Here is a 19,732-nt window from a genome sequence, read left to right on the forward strand (position 1 = left end):
CCCCAGGACATTACATCTATAGCCCTGTCCTCCTAGACCCCAGGACATTACATATATAGTCCTGTCCTCCTAGACCCCAGGACATAACATATATAGCCCTGTCCTCCTAGACCCCAGGACATTACATCTATAGCCCTGTCCTCCTAGACCCCAGGACATTACATATATAGCCCTGTCCTCCTAGACCCCAGGACATTACATCTATAGTCCTGTCCTCCTAGACCCCAGGACATTACATATATAGTCCTGTCCTCCTAGACCCCAGGACATTACATATATAGCCCTGTCCTCCTAGACCCCAGGACATTACATATATAGCCCTGTCCTCCTAGACCCCAGGACATTACATATATAGTCCTGTCCTCCTAGACCCCAGGACATTACATATATAGTCCTGTCCTCCTAGACCCCAGGACATTACATATATAGCCCTGTCCTCCTAGACCCCAGGACATTACATATATAGCCCTGTCCTCCTAGACCCCAGGACATTACATATATAGTCCTGCCCCCCTAGACCCCAGGACATTACATCTATAGTCCTGTCCTCCTAGACCCCAGGACATTACATCTATAGTCCTGTCCTCCTAGACCCCAGGACATTACATCTATAGTCCTGTCCTCCTAGACCCCAGGACATTACATATATAGCCCTGTCCTCCTAGACCCCAGGACATTACATCTATAGTCCTGTCCTCCTAGACCCCAGGACATTACATATATAGCCCTGTCCTCCTAGACCCCAGGACATTACATATATAGTCCTGTCCTCCTAGACCCCAGGACATTACATATATAGCCCTGTCCTCCTAGACCCCAGGACATTACATCTATAGCCCTGTCCTCCTAGACCCCAGGACATTACATCTATAGCCCTGTCCTCCTAGACCCCAGGACATTACATATATAGTCCTGTCCTCCTAGACCCCAGGACATTACATATATAGCCCTGTCCTCCTAGACCCCAGGACATTACATCTATAGCCCTGTCCTCCTAGACCCCAGGACATTACATATATAGCCCTGTCCTCCTAGACCCCAGGACATTACATATATAGCCCTGTCCTCCTAGACCCCAGGCTCTGTACTGCCAGCCAGCCAATCGATCAATAAGCCAGTCATTGTTGCTCTGCAGACACTGTTGTGACTGCTGTGTGTGTGTGTGTGTGTGTGTGTGTGTGTGTGTGTGTGTGTGTGTGTGTCCTCTGGCTGGGATATTGGTGTATTGGCGCCTCCTGGTGGTGGACTCTGGATATGAACCGTGTTGGGGTCATTCATTGTCATATTGCGTCTAGGCTTGCCTGTAATCTTTCTCCGTGTGCGTACGCAGGACTCTGAGCTGTATGCAGATGGGATCATGGTCTGTCTATGTTGTTGTTGTTATTTAAAACATTATATAGATGTTTCTTAACCCATTCTGACCTGAGATCAGATTCATACGAGGTTTCCACTGGACACGCACTCGCACTGGTCTGATTAAATTGTTTAAGAAACATCGAATGCAGAAGCTAAGAAAGTAACAGTGGAATATCTATATAATGAAACTATACATATAAACTATACATATATACTACTATATACCTCCACTGGCTCCCGGTCGCTGCCCGCACAGAATACAAAACTCTGATGCTGGCATTCAAAGCAACCAAAGGTATGGCTCCCCCATATCTTGCAAGTATGATTGAACCCTACAAACCCTCCCGCGCACTCAGATCAGCCAACGCAGGGAAGCTGGAAGTACCCTCACTAAAAACGCCGGGACAACAACGCTCCACACGTCCCAAACTCTTCTCCCTTCTGGCTCCAAAACTGTGGAATGCACTTCCCATTGCAGTCAGAACTGCAGCATCACTCCCAATCTTCCGCCGTAGCCTGAAAACCCACCTTTTCAGACTCCATCATGGCCCATAGCACTTACCCCACCCCCTTAGATAGCATTTCTGTAGACTTAGATAGCATTTGATACAGACTTATAGCATGTTATGTAGACAGCACTATAATTGCATTGTATGTAGTCATAGCACGCCATAGTACATATGTATAGCATAGTAGTATAGATGTATAGTTTATATGTATAGCTTCATTATATAGATATTCCACTGTTACTTTCTTAGCTTACGCATGTTTCTTGATAAACGCTTTTATGTGATGTATTCCCATGCTTTTTTGTTCTTGCTTAATGTAAATCGCTCTGGATTAACCCATTCTGACCAGGCACCCATTTTGGTGTCGGCATCATGTCATGCTTTATCTATTGAAAAATAGCAGATCTACAAGCTCATATCGCGCCACCGAGTGGCGCGATACGAGCTTGTAGGTCTGCCATTTTTGAAAAATCGAAGAACGACTGACATTTTTTTAATCTGATCTCAGGTCAGAATGTGTTCGTCAGACCAGTGTGTGTCCAGTGGAAAACCTCGTGTGAATCTGATCTCAGGTCAGAATGGGTTAAGAGCATCTGCTAAATGACTAAATTGAAAATTGTAAATTGTACTATGCTATACATTATGTACTATGACGTGCTATGACTACATACAATGCAATTATAGTGCTGTCTACATAACATGCTATAAGTCTGTATCAAATGCTATCTAAGTCTACAGAAATGCTATCTAAGGATTACATTAGATCGTTGACACTTGAGTGAAACATGGGCTACAACACCGTGGGATAAATGTTTTAGAAAAAAAAAAAAATCTAACCATGCACATCCCCAGAGAGCCAATCACAGAGCTGAACCCTGAATCACTGACATACCTTCAGTCACACACACACACACACACACACACACGCGACAGCTGCATGCATGTCATCAGGGTCGTTATGTTGCTGTGTGTTGGAAGTGGCTTTATTTTTAGCCAATAGGAGACGTCAGCTGTCGGTCGTAAAGAAAAATCACACCCGTGTGATTTCATTCTCTCTCTCTCTCTCTCAGACGTCAGGTCTGAATGGGTTAACCCCCCCCCCCCCCCCCCCCCCCTCCGAAGCAAATATTTGAGTTAACGTTCGCTCTGAAAGATTTGCATCACGTTTTCAAAAATAGCAGATCTACAAGCTCGTAGCGCGGCATGCCATGAGCTTGTAGATCTGCTAATTTTCAACAGCTAAAGTAAGCTACAACATAATGCTTAAGACAACGTATACAATATGTATCTTGTATACAACGAGGGTGTTGCTTGTCAAAAAGATCCGCTCTACAAGCTAACGTGTCACACTGCCAAGTGTTGTGTGAGCTTGTAGATCTGTTCTTTGACAAGCAACACTCCTGTACTATGGACTATAAAACGTTTAATTTAAGCAAGAGCGTTTTCACAATTCCTCCAAACTAACATCAGCCAAAACCACAGGATTACTTGATGAATGAACATGACATCATATTATATCAATGAGGAGAAACTCGAGAAAAAAAAACTCTGGGACTTAGGGATTGATCAATTTGATCCCTGAAGAAAACCGTTAAAAAAAAAAAATTAATGGCTACAGCCTTTTCTTCACTTAACCCATTCTGACCTGAGATCAGATTCATACGAGGTTTCCACTGGACACACACTGGTCTGATTAAAGGGATAGTTCAGATATTTTGTACTTAAGCTGTATAAAATGCTTGCCATTAATATAGTGGTTGCAACTGTATTAATTGATTGCCCGAGTCCCGTGGTGGGAGTTCTGCTCTGGTTTTGGTCAATATTAAGTGTTTGAACCCCTCTATCACACGGAACTCAAGGTTCAAGGTTCAAGGTTATCTTTATTTGTCTCCCTTGGGAGAAATGTGTCTTGGAGACAGAGTCACAGCTGCTTACAAATAACAGACATGTTCACATATACGAAAAGGAAAAAACACCATGAAACACCCACATACACAAAACAGAGATATTGCACACATTCCCTTGATAAAGTGCAACTATAGTCATTAAAGTGCATTCGGCAATCCCTGATTGAGCATTTTAGTTGACAGGGGAACAAAAGAGTGTTTAAATCTATTATATACACATCGTGGAGTTCTATGCCTCCTACCGGATGGCATCAGCTCATACTCTCGGTACAGTACATGCAGGGGTCAGATACAATATTCCGAGTCTCACCACTGCTTGTTCAAAGATGGCCTGGGGAGTGATGGGTGGGGTGGACATGCCCATGATCTTCCCAGCCATGTTTGCTAGCCTATTTACTTGAGACTTGTATTTCACAGTTAGATTGCCAAACCAGCTGGATATACCGTATCTTAGGATTGACTCTATACTAGCTCTGTAAAAGGTCAACATGATATTTCTACTGACTCCAAAAAGCCTAAGTCTTCTGAGAAAGTGTAGACGTTGGTGTATCTTAGAACACAGTGTTGTAACATGCGTGTGCCAGCTCAGGTCCTCATCGATCTGTACTCCCAGATATTTATATGAGGGGACCTGTTTGATGTTCTGGTCATGGACACTAATTATACTGTGGTCTCCTATGGACCTGGGGTCCACTATGACCTCCTCTGTTTAGTTTACATTTATTTTCAGATGGTGTAGATCACACCACTCTATAAACTTGTCTACTCCCTCTGTATGGCTGAGGATGTTATTATCACTCTTGAGCAGACTCAGTATCACAGTGTCATCGGAGAACTTGATAACAAATTGATTTGGATGTGAGCTGACAGTCGTCCGTATACAAGGTAAACAGAAAAGAGGAACTGACTGTTCCTTGAGGCACCCCTGTACTACTCAGTGTCTCCTCTGAGAACACTGAGTTAAATCTCACCCTCTGTGGTCTACTAGAGAGAAAAGAAAAATACCATTTAATTATAAAGGGGTTCACATTTAACTGAGCTAATTTACGCAACAGAATGTCTGGATGTATAGTATTAAAGGCCGAGCTGAAGTCGATAAAAAGTAATCTGGCGTATGCCACCTTACTTTCCAGGTGTTTCAAAGTGAGATGAGCTACTGTAGATATTGCATCGCATGTACTGCGTTTCTTAGAATATGCAAATTGATACTGGTCTAGCTGAGGTCCTACCTCCTTTCGGAGTTCCTCTGTCAGGATCCTCTCCAGTGCTTTCACTACATTAGATGTTATAGCCACAGGCCTATAATCGTTATTCTCTAGCGGACATGCTTTCTTCGGGATTGGGACTATCACTGATTTTCTCCAGATCTCAGGCACTGTATGTGAGTCTAGTGACAGTTGGAAAAGCCAGGCTGGGGCTAATTCCTCAGCACACGTTTTTAACAGGAAAGCATGCATTCCGTCCGGCCCTGTTGCTTTATCGCTCTGTATGGTTTTAAACACTTTACAGACTGTGTCCTGATCTATTACCATCCTGTTATTAACAGCATCACAGTTCAGTTCATTAATCACCTCATAGCATCCCTGAGAAGTATCACATTCAAATCGCATAAAGAAATTATTGAGGTCATTCGCTCTGGCGCTCTCATCTAGAGCAAAGATGGGCTTCCTCTCTGACTTCATATTAGTCATCTCCCTGATGGAGTCCCAGAGTCTTTTTGTGTTCGAGTTGGCCAAGTCTTCCGCTCGTTCCTTAAACTTATTTCAGGCTTCTCTCATTTTTATATTCAGTTCCTTCTGTGCAGCCTTTAAGGCTGCCGTGTCTCCTGATCTGAAGGCCACCTTTTTCCTACAGTATGTATACATTCCTTGATTTCATTTGTGAGGTATGGCCTATTATTATTAAACTTAGTTATTATTTTCTGTGGCACAATCATTTCAACACAGAAAGAAATATAAGCTGTAATAGCCTCGGTGGCTGTGTCAATGCTAGCATCCTCAAAGAAAATGTCCCAGTCAGTACATAAGAAGCATCCTTTTAGCTCCTCAGTTGCGTCCCTAGACCACACATTTACTGTCTTCTTTACCGGTTTACTGGACTTAAAAACGGACCGGTACGTTGGCATGAGATAGACAGTGTTATGGTCGGACATGCATACAGTTCTATGGTTGGATGTGCCGAGTGGGGGCCTGGCCCTGGCTGTGTATGCTCCCCTAATATTACCATAGCACTTGTCCAGTATTTTCTCCTTCCTTGTGTTACATTTCACGTACTGCTGGAATCCTGGCAGAAATGTCTCCAGTTTGCAGTGGTTCATGTCGCCCAGAATCAGCATGGTCGCGTCTGGTTTGTTCTGTAGGTGCCGGTGCACACAGTCAGCGATCCGACTCGCTGCTCTGGTGGCGTTAGCATCTGGTGGAACGTATACGACACACACAAACATGTTGGAAAGCTCTCTTGGCAGGTAGTATGGTCGTAATGTGATGCACAGCAGTTCAAGATCGGGATTGCATATCTTGTCTCTGACCGCAACATTACAGCACCATTTGTCTCTGACGTACACACAGAGTCCTCCCCCTGTTTTCTTTCCGGAGCTAGCTCGTCTATCAGACCGGATTAGCGTGAAACCCTCCATTTCTACCAGGCTATCTGGTATATCCTCATTGAACCAGGTTTCCGTGAAAACTAGCAGCCCCGACTCGCGGTACTCAAAGCTGACCTTAGTTTGTGTCCGTAGTTCATCCATTTTCCTCCTCAGTGCGCGGGCGTTGCACAGCAGTATGGGTGGTAGCGGTAGTTTAGCCGCTCTCCTGACCCGTTGTCTGACGCCGCCTTTCCTGCCTCTTCTCCTGGCCCGTCCGGGTTGCAGCAGTAGCCTCTGCTGCAGTAGCTCCCTGGGGACACAGCTTAGCAGGTCCGGCGATGGTGGTATTCTGTCCTCCCGTAGTTGCAACAGCTCAGTCCCGCTGTACACCAAGCGTTCTCTCGCAGCCTCGTACATTAGGCACTCCACAGCCCAGTTGCTGCTGGCCAGGATTATTAGCCATGTTACGAGTAGCCACTCCATCCTCCTCCGGTTCATTCCTCTCGTCAACATTCCGTAGTATACACTCTCAGTCGGTGCAGTGTACAATATGTCACACAGTAACAAAAGGTAACATTAACTTGACAGGACAAAAAACAACATAAAGAGACAAACGTGCAGCTGTGCTCCTCTCCGTGTCGCCGCAGAGCAGCGCCACCGGGTTCTTCTGAACTATGTTTGTGTCCATATCACTACGCCCAAAAAATTGTTCCATGTTGAACGGAAATTGTGCTAATATTTTAGAAATAGGTCAACAATACAAATGACGTTGGTTTTGTGAATTAATTTACTTTTACTGCATGGCCCCCAGTGCCCCCCACAAAATGACTGGAACTACTTAATATTCACCAAAACCAGAACCAGAGCAGAACTCCCACCACGGGACTCGGGCAATCAATTAATACAGTTGCAACCACTATATTAATGGCAAGTATTTCATACAACTTAAGTTAAAATAAATCCGAACTATCCCTTTACTGTAGACATATTTACCACGGTCAGCAGCACCTCATCAATTCACAATTTAGGCATTTATCAGACGCTCTTAATCCAGAGCGATGTACGGTAAGCAAGAAGAAACACATCAAATACAGTCATGAACAATAGTCATCATGAACCATACGTAAGCTAAGACCTATCTACCTAATGAAACCATATGTGTATACACTATGTATAGAGTGATATGTCTAGATGAAGTGCTATTTAACCCATTTTGGTGTTAGCATTATGTTATGCTTTAGCTATTGAAAAATAGCAGATCTACAAGCTCATAGCGATAGATCTGAGGTTTTTGAAAAATAGAAGAACGACTGACATAGAAACATAGCTTTTTCAGATAACTGTCAGGATGTAGAAGACATTTTTAGAGGGTTGGGTTACATGAGTTGAGCCTTTGCATACGCCTGTAAGGTCGTCGAGGCTAGGGGAGGGGCTAGGGGAGGGGCCACGGGCTAGGGGAGGGGCTACGGGGCCATGATGGAGTCTGAAGAGGTGGGTTTTCAGACTACGGCAGAAGAAGATTGGAGATTCATCAATACTTCTCTTGTTTATAAGCATGGATGGACGTCCATACGATGAACTCCTGCATTCAATGAAAATGAATACTGAACTGTGTGTGTGTGTGTGTGTGTGTGTGTGTGTGTGTGTGTGTGTGTGTGTGTGTGTGTGTGTGTGTGTGTGTGTGTGTGTGTGTGTGTGTGTGTGTGTGTGTGTGTGTGTGTGTGTGTGTGTGTGTGTGTGTGTGTGTGTGTGTGTGTGTGTGTGTGTGTGTGTGTGTGTGTGTGTCTATAGGTGCATGGTTGAAGAGCAGCCTGGGTTCTGTTCACAGAGATGGGCAGCATCTCAGTGTGACCTACATCGCTCCACAGCTTGGATACTGGGTGGTGGCCATGTCTCCTCTGCACCCAGGTAACATGTCCCCCAACACACACCTCCTCTGCACCCAGGTAACATGTCCCCATGCCCCCCCACACACACCTCCTCTGCACCCAGGTAACATGTCCCCATGCCCCCCCACACACACCTCCTCTGCACCCAGGTAACATGTCCCCATGCCCCCCCACACACACCTCCTCTGCACCCAGGTAACATGTCCCCATGCCCCCCAACACACACCTCCTCTGCACCCAGGTAACATGTCCCCATGCCCCCCAACACACACCTCCTCTGCACCCAGGTAACATGTCCCCATGCCCCCCAACACACACCTCCTCTGCACCCAGGTAACATGTCCCCATGCCCCCCAACACACACCTCCTCTGCACCCAGGTAACATGTCCCCATGCCCCCCCACACACACCTCCTCTGCACCCAGGTAACGTGTCCCCATGCCCCCCAACACACACCTCCTCTGCACCCAGGTAACATGTCCCCCAACACACACCTCCACAGGGTTTAACCCTGTGAGAACCACTGACAGAAACATAGGGTTTAACCCTGTGAGAACCACTGACAGAAACATAGGGTTTAACCCTGTGAGAACCACTGACAGAAACATAGGGTTTAACCCTGTGAGAACCACTGACAGAAACATAGGGTTTAACCCTGTGAGAACCACTGACATAGAAACATAGGGTTTAACCCTGTGAGAACCACTGACATAGAAACATAGGGTTTAACCCTGTGAGAACCACTGACATAGAAACATAGGGTTTAACCCTGTGATAACCACTGACATAGAAACATAGGGTTTAACCCTGTGAGAACCACTGACATAGAAACATAGGGTTTAACCCTGTGAGAACCACTGATATAGAAACATAGGGTTTAACCCTGTGAGAACCACTGATATAGAAACATAGGGTTTAACCCTGTGAGAACCACTGACACAGAAACATAGGGTTTAACCCTGTGAGAACCACTGATATAGAAACATGAGGTTTAACCCTGTGAGAACCACTGACATAGAAACATAGGGTTTAACCCTGTGAGAACCACTGACATAGAAACATAGGGTTTAACCCTGTGAGAACCACTGACATAGAAACATAGGGTTTAACCCTGTGAGAACCACTGACATAGAAACATAGGGTTTAACCCTGTGAGAACCACTGACATAGAAACATAGGGTTTAACCCTGTGAGAACCACTGACATAGAAACATAGGGTTTAACCCTGTGAAAACCACTGCTATAGAAACATAGGGTTTAACCCTGTGAGAACCACTGACATAGAAACATAGGGTTTAACCCTGTGAGAACCACTGACATAGAAACATAGGGTTTAACCCTGTGAGAACCACTGACATAGAAACATAGGGTTTAACCCTGTGAGAACCACTGACATAGAAACATAGGGTTTAACCCTGTGAGAACCTCTGATATAGAAACATAGGGTTTAACCCTGTGAGAACCACTGACACAGAAACATAGGGTTTAACCCTGTGAGAACCTCTGATATAGAAACATAGGGTTTAACCCTGTGAGAACCACTGACATAGAAACATAGGGTTTAACCCTGTGAGAACCACTGATATAGAAACATAGGGTTTAACCCTGTGAGAACCACTGACAGAAACATAGGGTTTAACCCTGTGAGAACCACTGACAGAAACATAGGGTTTAACCCTGTGAGAACCACTGACATAGAAACATAGGGTTTAACCCTGTGAGAACCACTGACATAGAAACATAGGGTTTAACCCTGTGAGAACCACTGACATAGAAACATAGGGTTTAACCCTGTGAGAGCCACTGACACAGAGACATTGGGTTTAACCCTGTGAGAACCACTGACACAAAAACATAGGGTTTAACCCTGTGAGAACCACTGACACAGAAACATAGGGTTTAACCCTGTGAGAACCACTGACATAGAAACATAGGGTTTAACCCTGTGAGAACCACTGACACAGAAACATAGGGTTTAACCCTGTGAGAACCACTGACATAGAAACATAGGGTTTAACCCTGTGAGAACCACTGACATAGAAACATAGGGTTTAACCCTGTGAGAACCACTGATATAGAAACATAGGGTTTAACCCTGTGAGAACCACTGATATAGAAACATAGGGTTTAACCCTGTGAGAACCACTGACAGAAACATAGGGTTTAACCATGTGAGAACCACTGACATAGAAACATAGGGTTTAACCCTGTGAGAACCACTGACATAGAAACATAGGGTTTAACCCTGTGAGAACCACTGACATAGAAACATAGGGTTTAACCCTGTGAGAACCACTGACATAGAAACATAGGGTTTAACACTGTGAGAACCACTGACATAGAAACATAGGGTTTAACACTGTGAGAACCACTGACATAGAAACATTGGGTTTAACCCTGTGAGAACCACTGACATAGAAACATAGGGTTTAACCCCGTGAGAACCACTGGCATAGAAACATAGGGTTTAACCCTGTGAGAACCACTGACATAGAAACATAGGGTTTAACCCTGTGAGAACCACTGACATAGAAACATTGGGTTTAACCCTGTGAGAACCACTGACATAGAAACATAGGGTTTAACCCTGTGAGAACCACTGACATAGAAACATAGGGTTTAACCCTGTGAGAACCACTGACATAGAAACATAGGGTTTAACCCTGTTAGAACCACTGATATAGAAACATAGGGTTTAACCATGTGAGAACCACTGACATAGAAACATAGGGTTTAACCCTGTGAGAACCACTGACATAGAAACATAGGGTTTAACCCTGTGAGAACCACTGACACAGAAACATAGGGTTTAACCCTGTGAGAACCACTGACATAGAAACATAGGGTTTAACCCTGTGAGAACCACTGACACAGAAACATAGGGTTTAACCCTGTGAGAACCACTGACATAGAAACATAGGGTTTAACCCTGTGAGAACCACTGACATAGAAACATAGGGTTTAACCCTGTGAGAACCACTGATATAGAAACATAGGGTTTAACCCTGTGAGAACCACTGATATAGAAACATAGGGTTTAACCCTGTGAGAACCACTGACAGAAACATAGGGTTTAACCATGTGAGAACCACTGACATAGAAACATAGGGTTTAACCCTGTGAGAACCACTGACATAGAAACATAGGGTTTAACCCTGTGAGAACCACTGACATAGAAACATAGGGTTTAACCCTGTGAGAACCACTGACATAGAAACATAGGGTTTAACACTATGAGAACCACTGACATAGAAACATAGGGTTTAACCCTGTGAGAACCACTGACATAGAAACATTGGGTTTAACCCTGTGAGAACCACTGACATAGAAACATAGGGTTTAACCCTGTGAGAACCACTGGCATAGAAACATAGGGTTTAACCCTGTGAGAACCACTGGCATAGAAACATAGGGTTTAACCCTGTGAGAACCACTGACATAGAAACATAGGGTTTAACCCTGTGAGAACCACTGACATAGAAACATTGGGTTTAACCCTGTGAGAACCACTGACATAGAAACATAGGGTTTAACCCTGTGAGAACCACTGACATAGAAACATAGGGTTTAACCCTGTGAGAACCACTGACATAGAAACATAGGGTTTAACCCTGTTAGAACCACTGATATAGAAACATAGGGTTTAACCATGTGAGAACCACTGACATAGAAACATAGGGTTTAACCCTGTGAGAACCACTGACATAGAAACATAGGGTTTAACCCTGTGAGAACCACTGATATAGAAACATAGGGTTTAACCCTGTGAGAACCACTGACACAGAAACATAGGGTTTAACCCTGTGAGAACCACTGATATAGAAACATAGGGTTTAACCCTGTGAGAACCACTGACATAGAAACATAGGGTTTAACCCTGTGAGAACCACTGACATAGAAACATAGGGTTTAACCCTGTGAGAACCACTGACATAGAAACACAGGGTTTAACCCTGTGAGAACCACTGACATAGAAACATAGGGTTTAACCCTGTGAGAACCACTGACATAGAAACATAGGGTTTTAACCCTGTGAGAACCACTGACATAGAAACACAGGGTTTTAACCCTGTGAGAACCACTGACATAGAAACATAGGGTTTAACCCTGTGAGAACCACTGACATAGAAACACAGGGTTTAACCCTGTGAGAACCACTGACATAGAAACATAGGGTTTTAACCCTGTGAGAACCACTGACATAGAAACATAGGGTTTAACCCTGTGAGAACCACTGACATAGAAACATAGGGTTTTTAGAAAACTGATAGGATTTAGGAAACATTTCTTTAGAATCGTCTAAATGGCTTAAAAAGGATCCCTGGCTAACAAATATGCCTTAAAACATTAAACTTTGCCTCTACAACTAAAATAAAAAATGACATCAACTTGCAACGGGAAAATATGTAAGGTGTTTTCATTTTTTCATTTCATTTCTAGAGGGCAAGGATAATGTTTTAACCCGTTCTGAACGGGACCCATTTTGGTGTCAGCATCATGTCATGCTTTAGCTATTTAAAAATAGCAGATCTACAAGCTCATATCGCGCCACCGAGTGGCGCGATACGAGCTTGTAGGTCTGCTATTTTTGAAAAATCTAAGACACTTTTAGAATCTGATCTCAGGTCAGAATGGGTTAATAATGAAACTGTCAGGATGTAATAGACATTTTTAGAATCTGATCTCAGGTCAGAATGGGTTAATAATGAAACTGTCAGGATGTATAGACATTTTTAGAATCTGATCTCAGGTCAGAATGGGTTAAGGCATAGCATTTTGTCTTATTAGCCAGGTAGTGTTTTCTGCACCATCTGCTGGACAGACACATGTGATGCATGTAACAGCCTCATGTTAATACACTTTATTAAACAGTTTGACTGATTTAAACGCTTAACCCCCCCCCCCCCTCCCCCTCCCAGGGCCCGTGGAGTCCCAGGACATCAGCATGTACCACACGGTGTTCCTGCTGGCCATTCTGGGAGGCATGACTGTCATCCTGCTCTGTCTGCTGTGTCTGCTGCTCTACTACTGCAGGTAATACGGTAATGCCTTCACTCTGTCTGCTGTGTCTGCTGCTCTACTACTGCAGGTAATACGGTAATGCCTTCACTCTGTCTGCTGTGTCTGCTGCTCTACTACTGCAGGTAATACGGTAATGCCTTCACTCTGTCTGCTGTGTCTGCTGCTCTACTACTGCAGGTAATACTCTGTCTGCTCTGTCTGCGCTGTCTGCTGCTCTGTCTGCTGTGTCTGCTGCTCTACACCTACAAGCTCGTATCGCGCCACTCGGTGGCGCGATACGAGCTGACCCTGACCCTGTCCTCTCTCTCTCTCTCTCTCACAGACGGCGGTGTCTCACGCCCAGAGGGTCTCGTCACAAGCTGACCGTGTCCTCATTGGACGGCAGTAAGAGAGACCAGGCCACCTCCATGTCACACCTCAACCTCCTCAGCACTGAGGTACTGACCAATAGGACGGCACCGTCACACACTGACCACTAGGACTGCACCGTTACACACTGACCAATAGGACTGCACCGTTACACACTGACCAATAGGACTGCACCGTTACACACTGACCAATAGGACTGCACCGTTACACACTGACCAATAGGACGGCACCGTTACACACTGACCACCTGACTGACCAATAGGACTGCACCGTTACACACTGACCAATAGGACGGCACCGTTACACACTGACCACCTGACTGACCAATAGGACTGCACCGTTACACACTGACCAATAGGACGGCACCGTTACACATGTGTGACCAGATTTGACTGAGAGACTGCCATCGCGCAAATTACACCAGAGGAGAAAAACTTTTTGAAAACATGAAAACAATTATGGCGATTATGAAAAAACAATTGCCACACTTGGGCTCCCCATCGCCGCCCCTAGGGGCCGCCATTGGACCGGGCCCCAATGACGTGAACGGAGATGTCGTAACTCTGTCGTAATCCCACGGTACTGATCAATGACGTGAACGGAGATGTCGTAACTCTGTCGTAATCCTACGGTACTGATCAATGACGTGAACGGAGATGTCGTAACTCTGTCGTAATCCCACGGTACTGATCAATGACGTGAACGGAGATGTCGTAACTCAGTCGTAATCCTATGGTACTGCTCAATGACGTGAACGGAGATGTCGTAACTCAGTCGTAATCCCACGGTACTGATCAATGCCGTGAAGGGAGATGTCGTAACTCTGTCGTAATCCTACCGTACTGCTCAACGACGTGAACGGAGATGTCGTAACTCTGTCGTAATCCCACGGTACTGATCAACGACGTGAACGGAGATGTCGTAACTCTGTCGTAATCCCACGGTACTGATCAATGACGTGAAGGGAGATGTCGTAACTCTGTCGTAATCCCACGGTACTGATCAATGACGTGAACGGAGATGTCGTAACTCTGTCGTAATCCTACCGTACTGCTCAACGACGTGAACGGAGATGTCGTAACTCTGTCGTAATCCCACGGTACTGATCAATGACGTGAACGGAGATGTCGTAACTCAGTCGTAATCCTACCGTACTGCTAAACGACGTGAAGGGAGATGTCGTAACTCTGTCGTAATCCCACGGTACTGATCAATGATGTGAACGGAGATGTCGTAACTCTGTCGTAATCCCACGGTACTGATCAATGACGTGAACGAAGATGTCGTAACTCTGTCGTAATCCTATGGTACTGATCAATGACGTGAACGGAGATGTCGTAACTGTCGTAATCCCACGGTACTGATCAATGACGTGAACGGAGATGTCGTAACTGTCGTAATCCTACGGTACTGATCAATGACGTGAACGGAGATGTCGTAACTCTGTCGTAATCCCACGGTACTGATCAATGCCGTGAACGGAGATGTCGTAACTCTGTCGTAATCCTACGGTACTGATCAATGACGTGAACGGAGATGTCGTAACTCTGTCGTAATCCCACGGTACTGATCAATGACGTGAACGGAGATGTCGTAACTCTGTCGTAATCCCACGGTACTGATCAATGACGTGAACGGAGATGTCGTAACTCTGTCGTAATCCTACGGTGCTCTGGTACTGATCAATGACGTGAAGGGAGATGTCGTAACTCTGTCGTAATCCCACGGTGCTCTGGTACTGTGTGCAGGTGCAGCTGGAGCTGGTGTCCACAGTGACGGAGCCAGACTCGTCCACGCCCATGCTGAAGCAGTCCTCCTACCACCACCACGACAACAACCACCACCCCGCCAACAACAACCACCACCACCACCACCCCAGCAACCACCTGCTGCCCACCACGCAGCACAGCCGCTGCTCCCTGGCCACGGCCAGCAGCCGCCACGGCTCCTCGTCTCTGGGCAACCTGACGCCGGGCCGCCGGGCCCCGGACTACCGCCAGTCCACCGACACCTTCCCCTGCAAGGCGGCGCTGCTGGCCTCGGGGGGCGGGGCCTCCGACGACCGCGGCTACCGCCAGTCCTACGCCTCTGTGTGCTCCTCTGTGCACCAGGTATATATATACACACAACGCCTCCATCTGCTCCTCTGTGCACCAGGTATATATATACACACAGCGCCTCCATCTGCTCCTCTGTGCACCAGGTATATATATACACACAGCGCCTCCATCTGCTCCTCCGTGCACCAGGTATATATATACACACAGCGCCTCCATCTGCTCCTCTGTGCACCAGGTATATATATACACACAGCGCCTCCATCTGCTCCTCCGTGCACCAGGTATATATATACACACAGCGGCTCCATCTGCTCCTCTGTGCACCAGGTATATATATACACACAGCGCCTCCATCTGCTCCTCTGTGCACCAGGTATATATATACACACAGCGCCTCCATCTGCTCCTCTGTGCACCAGGTATATATATACACACAACGCCTCCGTGCACCAGGTATATATATACACACAGCGGCTCCCGATCCCATTCCCATCGCTTGACTTTGAGAATCTGCCGATCTGCCGGTATCAACCGATTCTAGTTGTTTTTAGGTTAACCGTTTCCGTCCGTAGGACGTGTGTACACTCCAATCCAATCGAGGGATGCGCTAGAACGTGTACCGTTCACGTAGCTGTTAGCGTCCCGTTCACGTAGCTGTTAGCGTCCCGTTCACGTAGCTGTTAGCGTCCCGTTCACGTAGCTGTTAGCGTCCCGTTCACGTAGCTGTTAGCGCGGCAGAAACAACGCCTCGTCTCTCCTGATCCAGGGCGCTCTCCGTGGTTTTGATCTGTCGTATCGCTCCACAGCCTATAGGAGCGCTTGTTGTCGCATCGCTCCACAGCCTATAGGAGCGCTTGTTGTCGCATCGCTCCACAGCCTATAGGAGCGCCTGTTGCGCAATCCTCGATGTTGCGCAACAGTGAGACGTCATGGAAAATCCTCCTGTTTAGCCGACGACAACGAAAATCTTAAAACGTTAATGACTCGCGATCTAAATCATTCCGTCTAATTCTAAGAAAAGATTACGTGTTAAGACGCCCCCCCCCCCCCCCGCTGTCCAGTCGCTAGTCGCGTTAGATGTCCTCTTACCTCCTGTTTCGGCTACATTTAGCTGCTACATTTAGCTGCTACATCCACATCCGGGGGCGCCCTGAAAGCTGGGCCTTACTATTCCATCGGACGGAGAACTCGGGGTGTTAACTGTCCGCACCCCCCCTCTCTACCACCAGGTCTCTGACGGCCTGGGGCCGCCCCCCTCCTCCCCCCCTCCCCACTCCCCCAGCAAGGGGGTGGTGGGGGTCTCGGGGGAGGGTCTCGGGGCGGACGGCAGACCGCTGCAGGACTTCCCGCTGTCGCGCTCCGTGGACCACCTGGAGCAGAGGCCCCGTGGGCCCCCGGGGGGCCCGCTGCTGTGCTGCGGCTCCGTGGACCTGCTGAGCGGGGGCCCGCGGGGCGTGCAGCGCCCCACGCTGGTCATCCCCGCGCACTACATGCGCCTGCCCGGCGAGCACCCGCTCTGTGGGCAGGCCCTGCTGCTGCAGATGGACCAGAGGAGTGACCTGGAGACGCTACAGGTATACCGTTTAGAGACCTGGAGACCCTACAGGTATACCGTTTAGAGACCCTACAGGTGTACCATTTAGAGACCTGGAGACCCTACAGGTGTACCATTTAGAGACCTGGAGACGCTACAGGTACACCGTTTAGAGACCCTACGGTGGACCGTTTAGAGACCCTACAGGTGTACCATTTAGAGACCCTACAGGTACACCATTTAGAGACCCTACAGGTGTACCGTTTAGAGACCCTACAGGTATACCGTTTAGAGACCCTACAGGTATACCGTTTAGAGACCCTACAGGTGTACCGTTTAGAGACCCTACAGGTATACCGTTTAGAGACCCTACAGGTATACCGTTTAGAGACCCTACAGGTGTACCGTTTAGAGACCCTACAGGTATACCGTTTAGAGACCCTACAGGTGTACCGTTTAGTGACCCTACAGGTGTACCGTTTAGAGACCCTACAGGTACACCGTTTAGAGACCCTACAGGTATACCATTTAGAGACCCTACAGGTGTACCGTTTAGTGACCCTACAGGTGTACCGTTTAGAGACCCTACAGGTGTACCGTTTAGAGACCCTACAGGTATACCGTTTAGAGACCCTACAGGTGTACCGTTTAGTGACCCTACAGGTGTACCGTTTAGAGACCCTACAGGTACACCGTTTAGAGACCCTACAGGTATACCGTTTAGAGACCCTACAGGTGTACCGTTTAGTGACCCTACAGGTGTACCGTTTAGAGACCCTACAGGTACACCGTTTAGAGACCCTACAGGTATACCGTTTAGAGACCCTACAGGTATACCGCTTAGAGACCCTACAGGTATACCGTTTAGAGACCCTACAGGTGTACCGTTTAGAGACCCTACAGGTGTACCGTTTAGAGACCCTACAGGTGTACCATTTAGAGACCCTACAGGTGTACCATTTAGAGACCCTACAGGTGTACCGTTTAGAGACCCTACAGGTGTACCATTTAGTGACCTGGAGACCCTACAGGTGTACCGTTTAGAGACCCTACAGGTGTACCGTTTAGTTACTGTTACTAAAGTCAGAAGGTCAAAAGTGAGGACGCAAATTGTGATTGGCGAGATGATGATGATAATAGAGCGTCGCCCCTTTCAGAACGACGAGTGCATCCCAATGCATTTCTCCTCATAGGCTTTTCTTAAAGTATTTATTTAAAGACGGTTACGCCGCGGACAAAGACAACTCGGATCGTGACAAATCGTGACAATGAACACAATGTTTTGGGCCGATCAAATCATTAGAAAGAAGAAAAACAAAACAAATAGTGTTGTCTCCTGCCTTTAATTTCTTCTTTCTAATGATTTGATCGGCCCCAAAACATTGTGTTCATTGTCATGATTATTTTGTCACGATCCGAGTGGTCTTTGTCCGCGGCGTAACCGTCTTTAAATAAATACTTTAAGAAAAGCCTGAGGAAAATGCATTGGGATTCATTTCCTGGGCCACTCGTTGTTCTGAAAGGGGGCGGGACGGCGACGCTCTATAGGCACCCCTCACTTCACACAGGTGTGATTTTATAACTTGTCCTTACCTTGTTTTGCAGGCGGAGATCAACGCCTCCCACCCCCAGTCCCCGGGGGGGGGGGCAGTCGCCGCCCCCCTGCTCCGTGGACACCCCCCCCTCCCTGGGGGGAGGGGGAGGGGGGGCCCAGGGCCCCCGTGTCGGGGGGGCTGTCGGGCTCCCTGTCCATCCCCGCGGCCCTGGGGGCGGGGCCGGGCGGGGGAGGGGGAGGGGCCGGCCTGGTGGAGATGAACAGCGAGGACACGCTGCTCGCCGAGAAGACCCTGATGGCGCTGCGGGGGGGGCAAGCCCCTCCCCCACCCGCGCGCCTGGTTCGTGTCGCTGGACGGCCGCTCCAACGCGCACATCCGCCACTCCTACATCGACCTGCAGCGCGCCACGGGCTGCCCCGCCCCGGGGGGGGCGGAGGGGAGGCGGCGAGGAGGAGGAGGAGCCAAGGGCTTCATGATGAAGGGCAACGACCTGGACCTGGACCTGAACCAAGCCACCAGGCCCGCCACCGGGGGGCGCCGGGGGGGGGAGGGAGAGGCCACTGAGGGACAGCGCTGATCACGTGGTCTCCTCCTCGAACAAAGGGTCAAAGGGCGGCCCCGCCCCCGCCGCGGGCGCCGCCGCCTACACACAGCTGGAGTACGTTGAGACGGGCGACGGCGGCCAGAGCCCCTCCCCCTCCCCCCCCCCCTCCTCCTCGTCGCCCCCCCTCCCAGGAGGAGGAGGAGGACGGCGTCCCCCAATCAGGGAAGACCAGGAAGTCGTCAGAGAGTGGAGGAGGAGGAGAGCAGGGAGGAGACCCGGAGGAGGTGGTGGTGGTGGTGCCGTCGCCCTCCTCGCCCTCCTCCCCCTCCCCCTCCTCCTCCTCCTCCTCCCTCTCCCCCTCCTCGCCCCTGTCCTCCCCCCCTCCCCCACTCAGGACTGAGC

General features: G+C 47.8%; 1 protein-coding gene across 1 annotated transcript in view; it reads left to right on the forward strand.

Annotated features, from left to right (window-relative positions):
- Positions 1 to 19,363, forward strand: part of fam171a1 (family with sequence similarity 171 member A1) — a gene marked incomplete at its 3' end in the record, with an annotated part of 38,627 nt that extends 19,264 nt beyond the window's left edge. The window contains 8 exon segments of the mRNA XM_083761272.1: positions 8,148 to 8,264; positions 13,165 to 13,279; positions 13,590 to 13,704; positions 15,385 to 15,747; positions 16,926 to 17,270; positions 18,836 to 18,901; positions 18,904 to 19,092; positions 19,094 to 19,363. Of these exon segments, the coding sequence (XP_083617398.1) occupies positions 8,148 to 8,264; positions 13,165 to 13,279; positions 13,590 to 13,704; positions 15,385 to 15,747; positions 16,926 to 17,270; positions 18,836 to 18,901; positions 18,904 to 19,092; positions 19,094 to 19,363 (1,580 nt within the window).
- Between the last annotated feature and the right edge of the window lie 369 nt (positions 19,364 to 19,732).

Source organism: Protomyctophum parallelum, assembly GCF_964188405.1.
Source record: "Protomyctophum parallelum genome assembly, chromosome: 3".
Lineage (NCBI taxonomy): Eukaryota > Metazoa > Chordata > Actinopteri > Myctophiformes > Myctophidae > Protomyctophum > Protomyctophum parallelum.